Source organism: Panthera tigris (genome assembly GCF_018350195.1).
Source record: "Panthera tigris isolate Pti1 chromosome D3 unlocalized genomic scaffold, P.tigris_Pti1_mat1.1 chrD3_random_Un_scaffold_109, whole genome shotgun sequence".
Lineage (NCBI taxonomy): Eukaryota > Metazoa > Chordata > Mammalia > Carnivora > Felidae > Panthera > Panthera tigris.
In genome coordinates this window covers 18,309-38,062 of record NW_024962172.1, presented here as the reverse complement: position 1 = coordinate 38,062, position 19,754 = coordinate 18,309, and the positions used below count along the sequence as shown (strand labels likewise).

General features: G+C 40.0%; 1 protein-coding gene across 1 annotated transcript in view; it reads right to left on the bottom strand.

Annotated features, from left to right (window-relative positions):
• Positions 1–19,754, bottom strand: part of LOC122236262 (ankyrin repeat domain-containing protein 26-like) — a 43,686-nt gene that overhangs the window by 13,196 nt on the left and 10,736 nt on the right. The window contains exons 5-7 of the mRNA XM_042977126.1: positions 18,841–18,987; positions 14,824–14,894; positions 14,400–14,493 (exon numbers count right to left, since the gene is read on the bottom strand). Of these exons, the coding sequence (XP_042833060.1) occupies positions 14,400–14,493; positions 14,824–14,894; positions 18,841–18,987 (312 nt within the window). The remainder of the gene's footprint in view (positions 1–14,399; positions 14,494–14,823; positions 14,895–18,840; positions 18,988–19,754) is intronic.

Below are 19,754 nucleotides of genomic sequence, written 5' to 3'. Positions count from 1 at the left end.
TTTCCTAACAGATTTGTGAACAAAAGAAATCTAACCTTTGGGGAGTTTGTTAAGAAGAAACAAAAATGATAAATGGAACAGTGGATGAAAAAAAAGAGATAAGACACATAAACTTGTATAGGAGAAGTTGGTCTCCATTAAAGTAGGATGCAATAAATGTTAAGATTAATTTATTAACAACCAACCGTGCTAATGAGAAGAAGCAGATAACTAGAAGCAAGATCTAAGAAGTTTTTCTCTCAGTTTTTCCCCAGTTAGGATCATATTAGCTGTTCATTTTCCATATATGGCCTTTATTATGTCGAGGTATGGTTCCTCTAAGCCTACTTTGTTGAGGTGTGCTGCTATTCAAAACATCCATCATGACCATATGGTCCTGTCAATCGATGCAGAAAAGGCCTTTGACAAAATTCAGCACCCTTTCTTAATAAAAACCCTTGAGAAAGTCGGGATAGTGGGAACATACTTAAAGATCATAAAAGCCGTTTATGAAAAGCCCACAGCTAACATCATCCTGAATGGGGAAAAACTGAGAGCTTTTTCCCTGAGATCAGGAACACGACAGGGATGCCCACTCTCACCGCTGTTGTTTAACATAGTGTTGGAAGTTCTAGCATCAGCAATCAGACAACAAAAGGAAATCGAAGGCATCAAAATTGGCAAAGATGAAGTCAAGCTTTCACTTTTTGCAGATGACATGATATTATACATGGAAAATCCGATGGACTCCACCAAAAGTCTGCTAGAACTGATACATGAATTTAGCAGAGTTGCAGGATACAAAATCAATGTACATAAATCAGTTGCATTCTTATACACTAACAATGAAGCAACAGAAAGACAAATAAAGAAACTGATCCCATTCACAATTGCACCAAGAAGCATAAAATATCTAGGAATAAACCTAACCAAAGATGTAAAAGATCTGTATGCTGAAAACTATAGAAACCTTATGAAGGTAATTGAAGAAGATATAAAGAAATGGAAAGACATTCCTGCTCATGGATTGGAAGAATAAATATTGTCAAAATGTCAATACTACCCAAAGCTATCTACACATTCAATGCAATCCCAATCAAAATTGCACCAGCCTTCTTCTCGAAACTAGAACAAGCAATCCTAAAATTCATATGGAACCACAAAAGGCCCCGAATAGCCAAAGTAATTTTGAAGAAGAGGACCAAAGCAGGAGGCATCACAATCCCAGACTTTAGCCTCTACTACAAAGCTGTCATCATCAAGACAGCATGGTATTGGCACAAAAACAGACACATAGACCAATGGAATAGAATAGAAACCCCAGAACTAGACCCACAAACGTATGGCCAACTAATCTTTGACAAAGCAGGAAAGAATATCCAATGGAAAAAAGACAGTCTCTTTAACAAATGGTGCTGGGAGAACTGGACAGCAACATGCAGAAGGTTGAAACTAGACCACTTTCTCACACCATTCACAAAAATAAACTCAAAATGGATAAAGGACCTGAATGTGAGACAGGAAAGCATCCAAACCCTAGAGGAGAAAGCAGGAAAAGACCTCTCTGAACTCAGCCGTAGCAATCTCTTACTCGACACATCCCCAAAGGCAAGGGAATTAAAAGCAAAAATGAATTACTGGGACCTTATGAAGATAAAAAGCTTCTGTACAGCAAACGAAACAACCAACAAAACTAAAAGGCAACCAACGGAATGGGAAAAGATGTTTGCAAATGAAATATCGGACAAAGGGCTAGTATCCAAAATCTATAAAGAGGTCACCAAACTCCACACCCGAAAAACAAATAACCCAGTGAAGAAATGGGCAGAAAACATGAATAGACACTTCTCTAAAGAAGACATCCGGATGGCCAACAGGCACATGAAAAGATGCTCAACGTCACTCCTTATCAGGGAAATACAAATCAAAACCACACTCAGATATCACCTCACACCAGTCAGAGTGGCCAAAATGAACAAATCAGGAGACTATAGATGCTGGCGAGGATGTGGAGAAACGGGAACCCTCTTGCACTGTTGGTGGGAAGGCAAATTGGTGCAGCCACTCTGGAAAACACTGTGGAGGTTCCTCAGAAAATTAAAAATAGACCTACCCTATGACCCAGCAATAGCACTGCTAGGAATTTCCCCAAGGGATACAGGAGTACTGATGCATAGGGGCACTTGTACCCCGATGTTTATAGCAGCACTCTCAACAATAGCCAAATTATGGAAAGAGCCTAAATGTCCATCAACTGATGAATGGATAAAGAAATTGTGGTTTATATACACAATGGAGTACTACAGGGCAATGAGAAAGAACGAAATATGGCCCTTCGTGGCAATGTGGATGGAACTGGAGAGTGTGATGTTAAGTGAAATAAGCCATACAGAGAAAGACAGATCCCATATGTTTTCACTCTTATGTGGATCCTGAGAAACTTGACAGAAACCCATGGGGGAGGGGAAGGGAAAAAAAAAAGAGGTTAGAGCGGGAGAGAGCCAAAGCATGAGAGACTCTTCAAAACTGAGAACAAACTGAGGGTTGAGGGGGGGTGGGAGGGAGGGGAGGGTGGGTGATGGGTATTGGGGAGGGCACCTTTTGGCATGAGCACTGGGTGTTGTATGGAAACCATTTTGACAATAAATTTCATATATTGAAAAAAAATAAAATAAAAATAAATAAATAAAATGAAAAAGAAAACATCCATCATGAATGGATGTTATAGTTTGTTATAGTTTGTCAAATTATTTTTCTGCATCTATTGCAATGATATGATTTTATGCTTTTTTTGAAAATTAATATGAGGTATCACATTCATTGATTTGCAAATATTGAACCACCCCTGCAAACCAGGGATAAATCCCATTTGGTTACACTGAATGATTTTTTTTAATGTTTATTTATTTTTGAGAAAAAGCACAAGCAGGGGAGGGACAGAGAGAGATGGAAACACAGAATCTGAAATAGGCTCCAGGGTCCAAGCTGTCAACAGAGCCTGAAACTGGGCTCAAACCGACGGACCATGAGATCGTAACCTGAGCTGAAGTTGGATGCTTACCTGACTAAGCCACCCAGCTGCCCCTGCCCCTGGTGAATGATTTTTTAATGTATTGTTGGATTCAGTTTGCTTATTTTCTTGAAGATTTTTGCATGTTCATCAGAGATGCTGGCCTGTAATTCTCTTTGCGGTGTCTTTATCTGGTTTTGGTATCAGGGTAAAGCTGGCATAGAATGAATTTGGAAATTTCCCTTCCTTTTATGTTTTTCTGGAACAATTTGAAAAGGACAGGTTAAACTTTTTCTTTTTTCTTTCTTTCTTTCTTTCTTTCTTTCTTTCTTTCTTTCTTTCTTTCTTTCTTTCTTTTTCTTTTTTGGTATTAGCTCTTCTTTACATGTTAAAATTTACATCTGAAGTCATCTGGTCCTAGACTTGTGTTTGTTGAGAGTTTTTTGATTCCTGATTCAGTTTCCTTGCTGGTTATTGATGTTTTTTTTCAAATTTCTATTTCTTCTTGTTTTAGTTTGGTAAGTTATATGTTTCTAGGAATTTATTCATTTCTTCTAAGTTGTCCAATTTGTTGGCATACAGTTTTTCACAATATTCTCTCATAAATGTTTGTATCTCTGTGGTGTTGGTTCTTATTTCTACTCTCACATTTGTGGTTTTATTTATTTCGGTCTTTTCTATTTTCTTGTTGATTACTCTGGCTAACGCCTTATCAGTTTTATTAATTTTCACAAAGAACCAGCTCTAGGTTTCATTGATCTGTTCTAGTTTTATCTGTTTTTTGTTTGTCTATCATTCATTTCTGCTTTAATCTCTTTTTTAATTTTATTTTGAGAGAGACCACACATGAGTGGGGGATGGGCAGAGAGAGAGAGAGAGAGAGAGAATCCCAGACAGGTTCCATGCTGCCAGCAGAGAGCCTAACACGGGGCTCGATCTCACTACTGTGGGATCATGACCTGAGCCAAAATCGAGAGTCAGACACTTAACCAGTGAAGCCACCCAAGGGCCCCCTGCTCTGATCATTATTACTTGCTTTCTTCTGCTGGCTTCAGGCTTCATTTGTCGTTCTTTTTCTAGCTCCTTTAGGTGTAAGGTTATGTTGTTTGAAATTTTTCTTGCTTCTTGAAGTAGGCTTATATTGCTTTGTACTTCCCTCTTAGGACTACTTTTGCAGCATCTCAAAGGTTTCAGACCATTGTTTTCTCATTTCCATTTGTATACATGTATTTTTTAAAATTTCTTCTTGTATTTCCTGCTTAACCCATTCCAGTGTAGTAGCACGTTATTTAACCTGCATGTATTGTTTTTTAATAATTAAGGCCTGTTTTTTGTTTGTGATCCATTCTTGAGAATATTCCATGTACACTTGAAAACAACGTGTATTCTGTTTTAGGATGGAACGTTCTGAAAAAATCTCTTAAATCCAATCTGGTCCTGTCTGCCATTCAAAGCCATTCTTTCTTTCTTTCTTTTTTTTTTTTTTTTAATATATGAAATTTATTGTCACATTTGCTTCCATACAACACCCAGTGCCCATCCCAACAGGTGCCCTCCTCAATACCCATCACCCACCCTCTGCTCCCTCCCACCCCCCATCAGCCCTCAGTTTGTTCTCAGTTTTTAAGAGTGTCTTATGCTTTGGCTCTCTCCCACTCTAACCTCTTTTTTTTTCCTTCCCCTCCCCCATGGGTTCCTGTTAAGCTTCTCAGGATCCACAAAAGAGTGAACACATATGGTATCTGTCTTTCTCTGTATGGCTCAAAGCCACTCTTTCTTTGGTGATTTTCTGTTAAGATGTATTTTTTGGTGATTTTTTTAACTAAGATCTATTGATGTAAATGGGGTGTTAAATTACCCTAGTACTGTATTATTATCAATTAGTTCTTTTATGTTGGTTATTGTTTTATGTACTTGAGTGCTCTCATGGTGGGTGCATAAATATTTACAATTGTTAGATCTTCCTATTGGAATTATTATGATATAGTAGCATTCTTTGGCTCTTGCTACAGTCTTTGTTTTTGGTTAAGTTTATTTATTTTGAGAGAGACAGAGTTGGGGAGGGACATAGAAAGGGGGGGAGAAAATTTCAAGCAGCCTCCATGCTGTCAGCCTGGAGCCCAACATGGGGCTCAAAGCCACCAGCCATAAGATCATGATCTGAGCCAAGACCTAGTCGGTCGCTCAAATGACTGAGGCACCCAGGTGCCCCACAATGTTTGTTTTAAGGACTCTTTTGTCTAACAAAAGTATCGCTACTTTTTCTTTTAACGTGATAAATTTTTCTCCATCCCCTCGTTTCCATTTGTTTTGAATAGAATTTATTGTCAACTTGGCTAACATACAGGGTGTACAGTGTGCTCTTGGTTTTGGGGGTAGATTCCTGTGGTTCATCACTTATAGACAACACCCAGGGCTCATCCCAACAAGTGCCCTCCTCAATGCCCACCACCCCCTTTCCTTTCTCACCCACCGCTCCCCCCATCAACCCTCTATTTGTTCTCTGCATTCAAGAGTCTCCTATGGTTTGCCCCTCTCCTTCTCTGTTTGTAACTACTTTTCCCCTTCCCTTCCCCCACGGTCTTCTGTTAAGTTTCTCAAGTTCCACATATGAGCGGAAACTTATGATATCTGTCATTCTGTGACTTATTTCATGTAGCATAATACCTTCCAGTTCCATCCACATTGCAACAGATAGCACGATTTCACCCTTTCTCCTTGCCAGGTAGTATTCCAGTGTATATATAAACCACATCTCTTTACCCACTCACCAGTTGATGGGCATTTAGGCTCTTTCCACAATCTGGCTGTTGTTGAAAGCACTGCTTTAGACATTGGAGTACATGTGCCCCTATGAATCACCACTCCTGTATCCTTTGCATAAATTCCCAGTAGTGCTCTTGAGGGGTCATAGGGTAGTTCTATTTTCAATTGTTTTTGAGGAACCTCCGCACTGTTTTCCAGAGCGGCTGCACCAGTTTGCATTACCACCAACAGTGCAAGCATCCCCTCACTTTTAATCTGCAGGTGTCTTTATGTCTAAAATGAGGTTTTTATAGGCAGCATACAGATGGGTCGTGTTTTTTAATCCATCCTGTCACCCTAGGTCTTTTGGTTGGAGTGTTTATTGCATTTATATATAAAATAATTATTGACAGGTATCTATTTATTGTCATTTTACTACTTGTTTTGTGGTTGTTTCTGGAGATTTTCTCAAATCCTTTATTGTTTTTCTCTCTTTGATGTCTTTCTAATTTGCTTTAATGATATATTTGGATTTCTTTCTCTTTATTCTTTGCATGTTTATTAGTGGGTGTTGGTATATGATAAGCATTAATTTGTATATCACCTCCTCTGCATGTAGCAGTCTATATTAAGTTGATGGTCAATGAAGTTAGAACTCATTTTTTTTCTCCTCCCCATGGTTTAGATAAGCTATTATATTGTACATCCTTTTTGGGGGCATTCCTTGACTGATTTGTTTACAGAAATATACATTTTTACTGCTTTTACATTTTCTGCCTTTATACTGTCACTTTTGATCTCTCCTTTCCACTCAGAGTTCCCGATAATATTTCTTACAGGCTGATTTAGTGGTCACAAACTCCTTCCATTTTTGTTTGTCTGAGAAGTTCTTTACCTCTCCTTCTATCATGAATGATAGCCTTACTGGATAGAGTATATTTGGCTGCAGATTTTTCTCATTCAGCACTTTGAATATATCATGCCTTTTCCTTATGCCTTGCAAAGTTTCTATTGAAAAATCTCCTGCTAGCCTTGTGGGTTTCTCCTTGGAAGTTAATGACTTGTTTTGCTGCTTTTAAGATTTGTAGCAGTGGGGCGCCTGCGTGGCTCAGTCGGTTAAGCATGACTTGATCTTAGCTCAAGTCGTGACCACGCAGTTCCTGGGTTCAAGCCTCCAGTGGGCTCTGCACTGACAGCACAGAGAGAGTGCTTGGGATCCTCTCTCTCTCTCTCTCTCTCTCTCTCTCTCTGCCCCTCCCCTGCTTGTGTCTGCGTTCTGTCACAGAATAATCAAAAGCAAAAACAAAACAAAACAAATAACAAAACACTAAAAAAAAAGATGTTAGCAGTATATTTTGCAAATTTAATTACAACATGTCTTGGGTGTTGATTTTGATGGAAGTTCTCTGTGTCTCCTAGATCTCAATGTCTGTTTTCTTCTCCACATTAGGGAATTTTTCAGTTATTTTGTCTTCAAGTCAATTATCTGTCCCCTTCTCTCTGTCTTCTTCTTCTGGGACTCCTATCATATGAATGTTTTTACATTTGACGGAGACACCGAGTTCCTTAAGTCTATTCTTCATTGGATAATTCTTCTTTGTCTTCTTCAGCTTCATTGTTTTCCATTACTTTGTCTTCTAGGTCATTAATTTGCTCCTCTGCTTCTTCCAGCTTGCTGTTCATTTTACTGCACTCTTCATCTCTGATCCTTGAACTCTTTTATGTCTGTGGTAAGGGTCTCACTGATGTCTTCCATTCTTTTCTCAAGTCCACTGAATATCCTTATGATCATGGTTTTAAATTCTCCATTAGGCGTGCTATTTACATCTGTCCCATTTCGGTGTCTGGCCATGGCCTTATCCTGTTCTTTCATTTGGATAAATGCCTCTGTCTTTTCATTTTGTCTAAGTATCTGACAGCTTCTGTGTCTTAAAGAAGCCAGTTATGTCACCTGCTCCCGAAAGTAATGGACTGAGGAAAAAGACGTCATGTAATGCCTAGGGTCTAGCACTTCAGGGAGTGTCACCAGTGTGTGCTGCATGTGTCCTGCTGTTGTGTTCTGGCTATGCTATCCTTCAGGCCAGTCGTCTGCAGAGGCTCTCCTTGCCTGGTCTGGTGAGTGTTTGGTCCCTGACCTGAATGTAGTGAGTTTTAACTAGGTGTGCTCTGGTCTGCTTAGGAAATGAGACCTGTCACCACCTCTACTGGAACTGAGGCCAAGGGAAACCCTCTGGTTGGGAGATGTAGTGTGGGCAGGTGTTTGTCCTGGTCTTTTGGGGGAGGGGTCTGCTGTGCTGCAACTCAAGCAAGAGTGATTGAGAAGGGTAGTTCCACCAGAGGGCAAGGGGGTGGTGCTTGGTGTAAGCAAGTTAGGTAGCCAGTGTTAGCAATGCACTGCTTCCTGCAGGTGGCTTTATGTTTGTGGTGAGGGGCAGGAGAAGGAGATGGTGCCAGCCAGCGGCTTTGTTCCTACAGACAGGTCTCTCTGAACTTTGCCTCTGAGGGACGTGCTCTGAGAAGAGCAAATAATCTCCCCACTGTGTGCCCCAGGCACTCTTCAGATCACTGTATCCATGCTGTATGCTCCCACGTTGTTTGCCTGCCCTCTGCCCAAGAGCAGTGCAGTACCTCAGGGCTCTATCCCAGCTAAACCGGATGCCCTTTAAAACTCCAGACTTTAAGCACTACTGGTGGCAAGAACTCACGCAATTCAGTCCCTCTTGTTTTCCAAGCCAGTGGGTATGGGGAAATGTTCTCTTTGTGCGTTCCCCTGTGCGTTCCTCTCTCTCTCACCCTTATCCACAACCTCGACTCCCTCCCCTCTGCAGCAGCCAGGATCGGTTTCTCTTCTAGACGACATTTCTGCATCAAGGACCTTCTTTGATGTGGCCTCTTCTCTCCCTTTTGTTGTGGAGTTTGTTCTGTCAGTCTTCAGGTCGATTTCTGGGGTATTCAGGGTGAGCTGATTGTTATCTAGTTGTATTCGTGGGATGAGGCAAGCCTAGAGTCCTCCTACTCCTCTGCCATCTTCCTGTGTCTAAGAAAGTTTCCTAAGATTCCCTTCACTTACAACAATTCTTACAAGTAGGCAGGAATGCCTCTTTAGAATTTCCCCTCAAGTGAAGGTAGAAGCACAGAGACATATGATTTGAAGCACAATAGTTGAAAAACTAGAAAGAGTCAATCTGATAACCAAAATTGGGCCTTTGATCTGATTTCAATTAAAGGGAATAGGCAGCTTTGAGTATTTTTTAATCCATTGAATACTCAATCTTCATTCTCCTTCCCTCAGTGAGGAAATAAAGAGAATGTTATGAAATCATTTTTCATCTTCTCAGTAGCACAACAAATGTACTGTCCTTTAGCACTACTTCAATTAACTGCACATTCTCCTTTACCTTACTCCAACCTTGCTTGTGGGGGGAGGTAAGACCATTTCATCTTTGTGTTGTCCCACAATGCTTCTCCATATCATACAAGCTGGCTTCAAAAATTTTTTGTCATTCAAATTACCAATCTACTATTTGTCTCTGATAAATCAACATAATACTACCTCACTTTGTACAGCTGAATTATTTGAATGATGTAATGTATATTCCATTAATTATATGCTGAGCTATAACGCATAGCTATGCATATCTTTCTATTTAAGTGAAAGAAAGCCATACAGGCTACTGTGTTTTCCAAGAATGTAGGATCTGTGCCAAGAATAGGATTAACACCAGTGTTACACACAAGAACCAGGTCAGAAGAGGATCTCATTGTGAATTGCAAGATGATGGATTAGCAAGATTGCTTAACAGGAAAGAGGAATAGCCCAGAGTTAATCTTTTCCTTCCTAGATGGTGAAAAGTATGGGTGAGTCTATGCATTATAATGAGAGAATAAAATATAATGAAGTAAGTGGTAGACTGAGTCAAGACATCCTATGGCCAAGATTTGATGGAAATGAAAGTTGACAGCACTGACTGAGAGACTAAAAGTTGGCACAGGCAGGGAACATGGGTGGCTCAGTCAGTTGAGCCTCAACCTCTCAGGTCATGATCCCAGGGTCATGGGATCAAGACTCCTGTCAGCCTTCACACTAAGTGTGAAACCTGATAAAAATTATCTCTCTTCTCTCTTCTCTCTCTCTCTCTCTCTCTCCCACACACACACCCACATCCTGCTTGTGTATGCTCTAAAAAACAATAAAATAAATAAAATAAAAATATAAAAATAAATAAGTAAATAAGTAAATAAATAAATAAATAAATAAAGTCTGAACACACTAAAGAAAGAGCATTTTAACTTTTTGAGCCTGACTTCACATCGAGTCATGGGGTCAGCAAGGCATAGGCTGGCGAAAGGGTCCTTCAGGAAGCAAAAATCTCTATAGGTGCAAAGTTAAGTTCTACTACATTGACTTTTTATTATTACATAAGTGACTGGTAATTTGCAAGATAACTAGGAAAAAGTTTTCATAAAATTTGATACGGTACTGGCATAAGGACAGACATATAGACCAATGTATTAACATTGAGAATCTAAAAATAAACTCTCACGTTACAGTGAACTGATTTACCACAAGGGTGCCAGACAATTAAATGGAATGAGAATAGTTACAGTATTGTAACAATTGTAACAAATGGTACTGGGACAAATGGATATCCACATGCAAAGTAATAAAATCAGACCTCTACCCCATAGCATATATACAAAATTAACTTAAAATCTAAGAGCTAAAATGATAAAATTCTTAGACAAAAGCTGACGTGTATATGTTTGTGACTGGATTTGGCAATGATTTCTTAGACATGACACCAAAAGACAAAAGCGGATTAAGTTTACTTCATCAAAATTAAAAACTTCTATGCTTCAAATATCACCATCAAGAAAGTGAAAAGGCAAGTGACTAAATAGGAGAAAATACCTGACAATCCCATATCTGCTAAGGGATTGGTATGTAGGCTATTTAAATAACTCTTCCAATAATGAAAAGACAATCCAATATAAAAACGGGCAAAAGAATGGATTAGTTCTTTCAAGATGATATAGAAATGGATAATAATCACGTTCAAAGGGAGATGTTCGGGGTGCCTGGGTGGCTCAGTCAGTTAAGCTTCTGACTTGGGCTCAGGTCATGATCTCACTGTTCGTGGGTTCGAGCCCCGCATCGGGCTCTGTGCTGACAGCTCGCAGCCTGGAGCCTGTTTCAGATTCTGTGTCTCCCTCTCTCTCTGTCCCTCCCCTGCTCACACTGTCTCTCTCAAAAATAAAAGAGACATGTTCAACATCATTAGTTATAAGAAAATGCAAACCAAAAACCACAAGATGCCATTTCATACCCACTAGAATTGCTATCATAAAAGCAACAGATAATGACAAACATTGGCAAGAACCAGGAAAACGGGAACTCTCAAAAACTGCTGATGAAAATGTAATGTTGCTGCCACTTTGGAAACAGTCTGGCAGTTCCTCAAAAGGTTAAACTAGAAAAACAATTTTTCTAAACATATTTGAGAGAGAGTGCACAAGTGGGGTAGAGGGACAGAGGAGAGGGAGGGAGAGAACCCCAAGCAGGCGCCAGGCTCAGGGCAGAGCCCAATGTAGGGCTCGATTCCACAACCCTGAGATCATGACATGAGCTGAAATCAAGAGCTGGCCACTCAACCGGCTGAGCCACCCAGGTGCCTGCCCCTCCTCAAAAGGTTGAAAAAACAAAACAAAAACAAACAAACAAAAAAGGTTTATTTAACAGAGTTACCATATGAACCAGCAACTGTATTTATAGGTATATACCCAAGAGAAATCAAAACATGTTCACATAAAAAGTTGTTCATTACACAGAAAATAACCTCAAAATGGATGAAAGACCTCAATGGAAGACAGGAAGCCATCAAAATCCTCGAGGAGAAAGCAGGCAAAACCCTCTTAGATCTTGCCTGCAGCAGCTTCTTATTCAAAACGTCTCCGGAGGCAAGGGAAACAAAGGCACAAATGAACTAGGGGGACCTCATCAAAATAAAAAGCTTCTGCACGGCGAAGGAAACAATCACCAAAACGAAAAGGCAACCGACAGAATGGGAGAAGGTATTTGCAAATGACATATCAGATAAAGGGTTAGTATCCAAAATCTACAAAGAATTTCTCAAACTCAACACCCGAAACACAAGTAATCCAGTGAAGTAACGGGCAAAAGACATGAATAGACACTGCTCGAAAGAAGACATCCAGATGGTCATACAAATCAAAACCACACTGAGATACCACCTTGCGTCTGTCAGAATGGCTCACATTAACAACTCAGGCAACAACAGATGTTGGCGAGGATGCAGAGAAGAGGATCTCTTTTCCATTGTTGGTGGCAATGCAAGCTGGTGCAGCCACTCTGGAAAACAGTATGGAGTTTCCTCCAAAAACCAAAATGAGACCTACCCTACCACCCAGCAATTGCACTACTAGGCATTTATGCAAGGGATACAGGTGTGCTGTTTCAAAGGGACACATGCACCGCCATGTTTATAGCAGCACTCTCAACAATAGCCACAGTATGCAAAGAGCCCAACTGTCCACTGATGGATGAATGGATAAAGAAGATGTGGTATGGGGCGCCTGGGTGGCTCAGTCGGTTAAGCGGCCAACTTCGGCTCAGGTCATGATCTCGCGGTCCGTGAGCTCAAGCCCGGCGTCGGGCTCTGTGCTGACAGCTCAGAGCCTGGAGCCTTTTCCAGATTCTGTGTCTCCCTCTCTCTGACCCTCCCCTGTTCATGCTGTCTCTCCCTGTCTCAAAAATGAATAAAACATTAAAAAAATTAAAAAAAAAAGAAGATGCGGTATATAGATTCCATGGATTATTACTCGGCAATCAAAAAGAATGAAATCTTGCCATTTGCAACTACGTGGATGGAACTGGAGGGATTACGCTAAGTGAAATTACTCAGTCGGAGAAAGACAAAATTCATAGGACTTGCCTCGTATGAGGACTTTCAGAGTCAAAACAGATGAACAAAAGGGAAGGGAAACAAAAATAATATAAAAACAGGGAGGAGGACAAACAGAGGAGACTCATAAATATGGAGAACAAACTGAGGGTTGCTGGAGGGGTGTGGGAGAGGGGATGTGCTAAACGGGTAAGGGGCACTAAGGAATCTACTCCGGAAATCATTGCTTCACTAAATGCTAACTAATTTGGATGCAAATTTAAAAAAAATAGAAACTAAGATACAACAAAAAGAATAACGCCCCCCGCCCACCAAAACTTTCTAACCCAGGAAGCCTCTGGTTTGGGGATTCAGGAGATAAGGACCTTCTAGAGAAGTCAGAGCTATGGAATGAGTTGGCTGAAAGCTATCTAAGTTTTTGTTTCACAGGGAAGACTTTAAAGTGGCGGATAATTTCATGCCATAACCCTAATTCCTTTCTATAGGCATCTACAGAAAATCCCTCATTATTCTTTACTAAGCTTCATCAGTATCGGATATTCTTACAAATTTTAGTTTTAGAGACCTTAAAGATTTCTTTAGGACACAGCAGCAGGACAACGCCTGGCACTCTCATTCATAGAAGACTGATCAACAGAGTGTCATGTTACTCGCATGAGAAGTTCCCTAATACAATGTGACTCATTGATAAGAGGTCTAGAAAAGAAAATAATTTTCAATGTCTCTTCAGCCACAAAAAGGACCAGTCAACAGAATGTTCTAGTTCCCCTGACGGGTATAGCTGTCCAATGAAACTTGCATGTATATTATATAGCTTTTGTGACTGACAGAAACGAGTTGGTCAGTGTATCTACCTCATTGCTCCCACTTAGGATTTACAATGTGAGTCCTACAAAGGAGGGTGAGAGTGGGATGACATTAACTGTTCTGCTTGGAAAACATTTGGGGTTTCACTACATATCGATAAATTAGAATCCTGAATGGCACATTAGTCTTTTTTGAGATCGAATTGTGAAATCTCTGAAAGGCTGATCAACTCAAGTGAACGGAAAAAAAAAGAAAAAGAGCTTCTGAACTTGCAATGGTAGGAGCCCTATGTTTCTAGGTAAGGCCCTGACCGAGCAGCCATTTCTACTTTTTCACTGGCATTTCTTTTCCTTTACAAAATCCAACAAGGAGAAAAGTCCATTCCTTTGAGAAGGACGTTTGCGTAATGACCTCTAGTCATTGTTGATGAAGAGAATAAATTGCAGATTTGTAATTACAAATTACAACAAATCATCATTAAAATAACCCAACTCAAACTCTCACTGAAGGGATGAGATTACAAGAGGAAGTCAGAATTCAAGATGAAATGATCACTCAAAGATTGGGGACGTTTGAAACACGCAGAGAAATATTACCAGGGACTCGCACACCTGTATGCCAACGTTCACAGCAGCATTATTAACAGTAGCCAAAGGTGGACTAAACCAAATGCTCACTATGGTATATACAAAATGTTGGTTTTTTTAGACTCTCACAATGTTTTTTTATGAAAATCTCACTATAAACATCATTACTTTATGAATTCAATCAACTTCATCTATATAGAAGAATTACATCACTAGTAGCAAGTAGGAACAATATGAACCTACTGTTTTGATCTGTGAGATTTTTCATATGATCCAAAACATTCTTATGTACCACTAGTGAAATAAGGATTCCTTTTCAGTAGGATAGACATTAAGAGATCGACTTACCAAACTTGTCTTTATCACGTTGCTCTCAAGATCTTGAATTTGGGCCGCTTGATGTTTGATGGTTTCTTCTTGCCTGGCATTTTTCACCTGTAGCCTAAAATGCAGATCTTAAGATAATTATGCTCACACATAAATTTAAAACAACACCGTATAATTTCTGAACAAATGAGGGTATTACATAAATTCTTAAAATGGTGTCAAGAGGAAGATTTGGGAATTGTGCCATTTTTCTCATTGTGTTTTGTGGACAAGGTGCAACATTGAGAGATGAGATGCCACAATTCTGCATTTCAAAATAGCTCAAAGCTGGAATTTGTATCCAGCTGAACAATGATATACTGGCATAAGTAATACATTTCCCATACTACACTGCTTATCTGCTTTATAAGTAAACAAGTTATTTTCTGTGAGGTTTAAATTATACTTTTGCATATGATCTTTCATCTCCTCAGCATATCTTACGGCCTCTGCATGTCGTTCCTGTGCTTCTTGCAACTAAAATAAAGAAAAAAAATAATTTTAACTTCTGAAAATCTCGTAGAACACCATCACCTGTTTCTGTAACTAAACGTTTTTTTTTTTTTTTTGACTTGACTTGACTTGAGAGAGAGACAGAGAGAGAGCATGCAGAAGTGGGGAAGAGAGGCAGAGGGAGAGACAGAGAAAATGGTAAGCAGGCTGCAAGCTCAGGGTGAAGCCTGATATGGGGCTCGGTCTCATGACCGGTCTCATGACCGGTCTCATGATGTGGGGTTTGGGATCATGACCCGAGTGGAAATTAAGAGGACGCTCAAACAACTAAGCCGCCCAAGTGTCCCTGTAACTAAAATCTTTTTGGAGCCAGCCACACTCTCCTCTACATGCTGATTGATGGCTACTCTGAGGTCATAACAGGAGAGTTGAACTGCTACACAGAGACTATGGCCGACAAAACGAAATGTTTCAATACTCTTACAGAATAGTTTACTAACCTTACTCTCCTACAAAACATAACATTGTTAATGTTTTTAAATTATATATGATCAGATAAATGTACAAATGTATCTATTGGTCAAATGGAGGAAATATAGGAATTTACCTTATGGTAAACATTTCTATTTTCATATCCCAAGCACCACATCAACTATGATTTTATATATTCACATAGGTGTTGACGTCGCTATTCTCATGATTATAAAACTGAACATGCTGCCTTCAGTGACAACAAGATATTTCATGGAAGAATTTGAGAAGCAATATCCTAGTAGGGGCCAGAATGCCTGGGTCTGAATTCCCAGTTCTGCTCGTTATGAGCTGTATGACCTTGAGCACACTACCTAAAACTTCCATGTCTCAGTCTCTGCATCTGTAAATAGAAGGTAGTAATAGCACCTACTGGGACACCTGAGTGGCTCAGTCGGTTCAGTGTCTGGCTTTTGATGTCAGCTCAGGACATGATCTCAGGGTCATGTAATTGAGCCCCACATTGAGCTCTGCATGGACAGCGAGGAGCCTGCTTGGGATTCTCTCTCCCTCTCTCTCCCTCTCTCTCTTTCTCTCTCTCCCTTTTTCTCTCTCTCCCCACATGCCCTTCCCCACAATCTCTCTGTCTTTCTCTCTCTCAAAACAAAGGCCCTTAAAAAAGTGATCTCAAAATAAATACTAATAGTATCTACCCCACTGGGATGTTGGGAAGATTAAATTAGGAAATAACAGATGAACAACTTAGAAGGGTACGTGGCACATAGTCAGCTCTAAGTGTCTGCATTTAGCATGATTACTGATGCTGTATTTTGCGTTCCAATACAATGTGATAGTTTAGGCAGGTGGCCTGCCAACACAAGTGTTCCCCTATACAAATTATACTGAAGTTATTCTTCATTCCACCGCAAGTGGCAGCAAATGGGGAGCATGAGGCCCAGAATCTCTCCTCAGTACTTCACACAACTTTCGCCAATGCCACTAGCCAACAGTACTTTTTCCATTTATAATCCTTTTAACTTATTCCTCTCTATACCACTCAGTGGACAATGTTCACAGACCAAGGTACAAATAGCACCTCCTTGACTGAGTAGTAGATCCTTTACATGACCATCAGAGGCAAGGGAAAGCCACTGACATGGAAATAATCGAGTCTTGCTAAACTAAAGTTCCTCAATCATTTCATGTCCGTATATACTGTTTACGTTAGGCTGCTTTAACATGTACTCTGATGAAGACATTAAGGCTTTGTGGTAAAAGCATATCAGAAAAGCTGTACCCAGATCTTTGCAGTTGGTAAAGTGTTATAAATCTGTAAATCCCAGTTCTGGCTGTGTAAGGAAGAAAGACAAATTTAGAGAGCTTTCTCATAGTGAGAGGGAAAAAAAACCCAAACATTTGATTGAACATTTCTCCTCTATTTGATTAAGTGCTTTTATTAATAATTTTACTTATATAAGTGTGTGTGTGTGTGTGTGTGTGTGTGTGTGTAGATATACACACATTTTTTTAACATTTATTTTTTGATAGAGAGCACGAGTCTGAGTGACGCAGAACGTGAGGGACACAATGGATCCAACGCAGGCTCTGCTGACAGCAGAGAGTCCGATGCAGGGCTCAGTCTCAAGAACGTGGAGATCATGACCTGAGCCAAAGGCAGACTCTGATAGGACTGGAGACAGCCAGGCACCCCTCAATTTTGTATTTCATTTCTTAGCATACATTTAGAATAAAAGCTTTGTTATACCAATGTTTCCAAGAAGAATTTATTGATACGGTATAAAGTACTTAATTTTATCGGAAAAACTGTTAAGTTAAAATATTTTCAATTTATACAAGGATAAGTACCACACGTATCAAATATTATTATCCCTTAAATTTATACTTAGGAAGACGAAATTACCTGTCATAAAAAAATAAAAACAACATCGAATAAAGGACTAAATTGTTCTGCGCAGGCTAGATGACAAGTGTCAAGAGAGTTAAGGCTAATGGGAGTTAGAACAGTCAGAGAAAGTTCATAGGAAAGGAGACTGTGAGACAAGTCTGAATAACATAGGTTTAGGCAAGAGGAACAGAAACTAAAAAGACAGCATGAGTAAACGGCAGAGAGATGGTGAAATCAACTCAGTTAACTCGGAGGATAAAATCTGATGACAGAGACATTAAAAACAGGTGTCCACACAAGAACTACGTGAATGTTCATAAGCAGCAGTATTAACAGGCAAAAAGTGGACACAACCCAAAGGTCCATCAACTGATGAATGGACAAGGGCCTTAGCCCACAATGGAGTACTGTTTGACAATAAAAAGAAATGAAGCACTGATATAAGCTGTAACCAACACAGATGAACCCGGAAAACATTAAGTGAAGCTAGCTAGTCCCAAGGGACCACACGTTGTGTGACTCCATTTATATGAAATATTCACAAGAGGCAACTCCAGTGAGAGGCCAAGTAGTAGACTGGTGGTTGCCTGAGGCTGGGGGCAACGGGTAAGGGTTTCCTTTCAGGGTGAGGAAAGCATTCTACTTGATGGCAGTGATGGTTGCACGAGCGTACACAGAGACAGTGAACTGTGCGTGTCAAATGGGTGACTTTTATGGGATGTGTATTGGACCTCAAAAAGGCTTTAAAAAAACCCAATGGCAGGACACAGATAATGTCCTTAATTCTCGCTTTTGGGCGTACATACTATACATGATCTGAATATTTCCGTGCTTTGACAACATGTCTAAAAGGCAAAGAAAATGAAGGAAATGCCTAAGTTCAAGTGGTTTGTTAAGTGATCTTTCTGTACAAGTCATCCTGAAATCAATACAGAGTCTTCCCGAAAGTGAAGATGAGAACTAAGACAATTATCTGAAACATTCCATTAAACATTTTCTTCTGATTTTATCCAGCTTGCCTCATCATGGTAATAGAGATATCATTAAAAAACATTGTTTAGCAGGGGACAAAAATCTCTTGGGGCATCTGGGTGGCTACGTCAGTTAAGCGTCCAATTCTTGCTTTCAGCTCAGGTCATGATCTCACGGTTCATGAGACTGAGCCCCACCTTGGCTCTACACTGACAGCATGGAGCCTGCTTGGGATTCTCTCTCCCTCTCCTCTCTCTGCCCCTCCCCTGTTAACATGCACGCACACACTCTCTCTCGCTCTTTCTCTCTCAAAATAAATAAATCAACTGTAAAAAAAGTTTTACATTAAGGAAAGAAAGAAAAAAGTCTCTCAATTTCTGTGAGGAAGGATACAAAAGCCTCAACTTTCTAAGTATGATAAGAAAAAAACGTATAACGCAAATAGTAGAATGAAAGTCAGAGTTTACGAAATAAATGTATTGGAAAGATACTAAAAGCATAATAAATTAATTATAATGAAAATACAAAAGAAAGCGGTCCATGGAAATTAGTATTCTAAAACACCTTATATTATTTAACCAGCTATAAGTTAACTGTTGACAGGTTACATTTACTACATACCTGACTTCTGATTCGACCTAATTTCTTCTTGAGATCCCGTGTCTCATCTTCCAGACGAAGATGTGACGTAACCTCGGGGGAAGCCTCTGACATAGACTGTTTCTTCAGAGTATCAGCCAGTCCTTGTTGAAGTTGTCTCACAACTACCTAAGAAGACATTTCTGTTACTGATTTTCTAAATCATCTTATTATTAAATTATGTTAATAATAGACAACTCTAACATGCGTACTTTGAGAAATATCACCACATACATCAATTCACCTTCTTTTATTTTTTTTTTAATTTTTTTAACGTTTATTCATTCTTGAGACAGAGAGAGACAGAGCATGAACAGGAGAGGGGCAGAGAGAGAGGGAGACACAGAATCTGAAACAGGCTCCAGGCTCTGAGCCGTCAGCACAGAGCCCGACGCGGGGCTCGAAATCACGGACCGTGAAATCATGACCTGAGCCGAAGTCGGACGCCTAGCCGACCAAGCCACCCAGGCGCCCCAATTCACCTTCTTTTAGCAACACATACACTTTCCTGGTCACTGAATTCAGTTAAAGAACAAAAAGTGTTATCTCCCTGCCTAGTCAGGATGATGTCACTTAGATAATGAATTCAGCCTCACTATCCATTCTCCACTGGTGAATTTGCAAAGCTTCATAACCTATGGAAGTCTCAAAAAGAAATGGGGACATAGTGGGCACAGCAGTCGTAAATTCTTTATTATGAAAGGTTTTCTCTCTTTTTTTTATGGCAGGCTTAAGTTACCGTCAGAGTTCCTCACATATCCAATCCTCTGCTCTTATCCTTCTAATAGACTCCTATCTCGGAACCAAAGTAAAGTCATTCCAATGGCCCCTGCTTCCACCCCCCTCCCCTGACCTCAGCTCCTACAGCTCTCTCCCCTACTCACTCCATTCCTGCT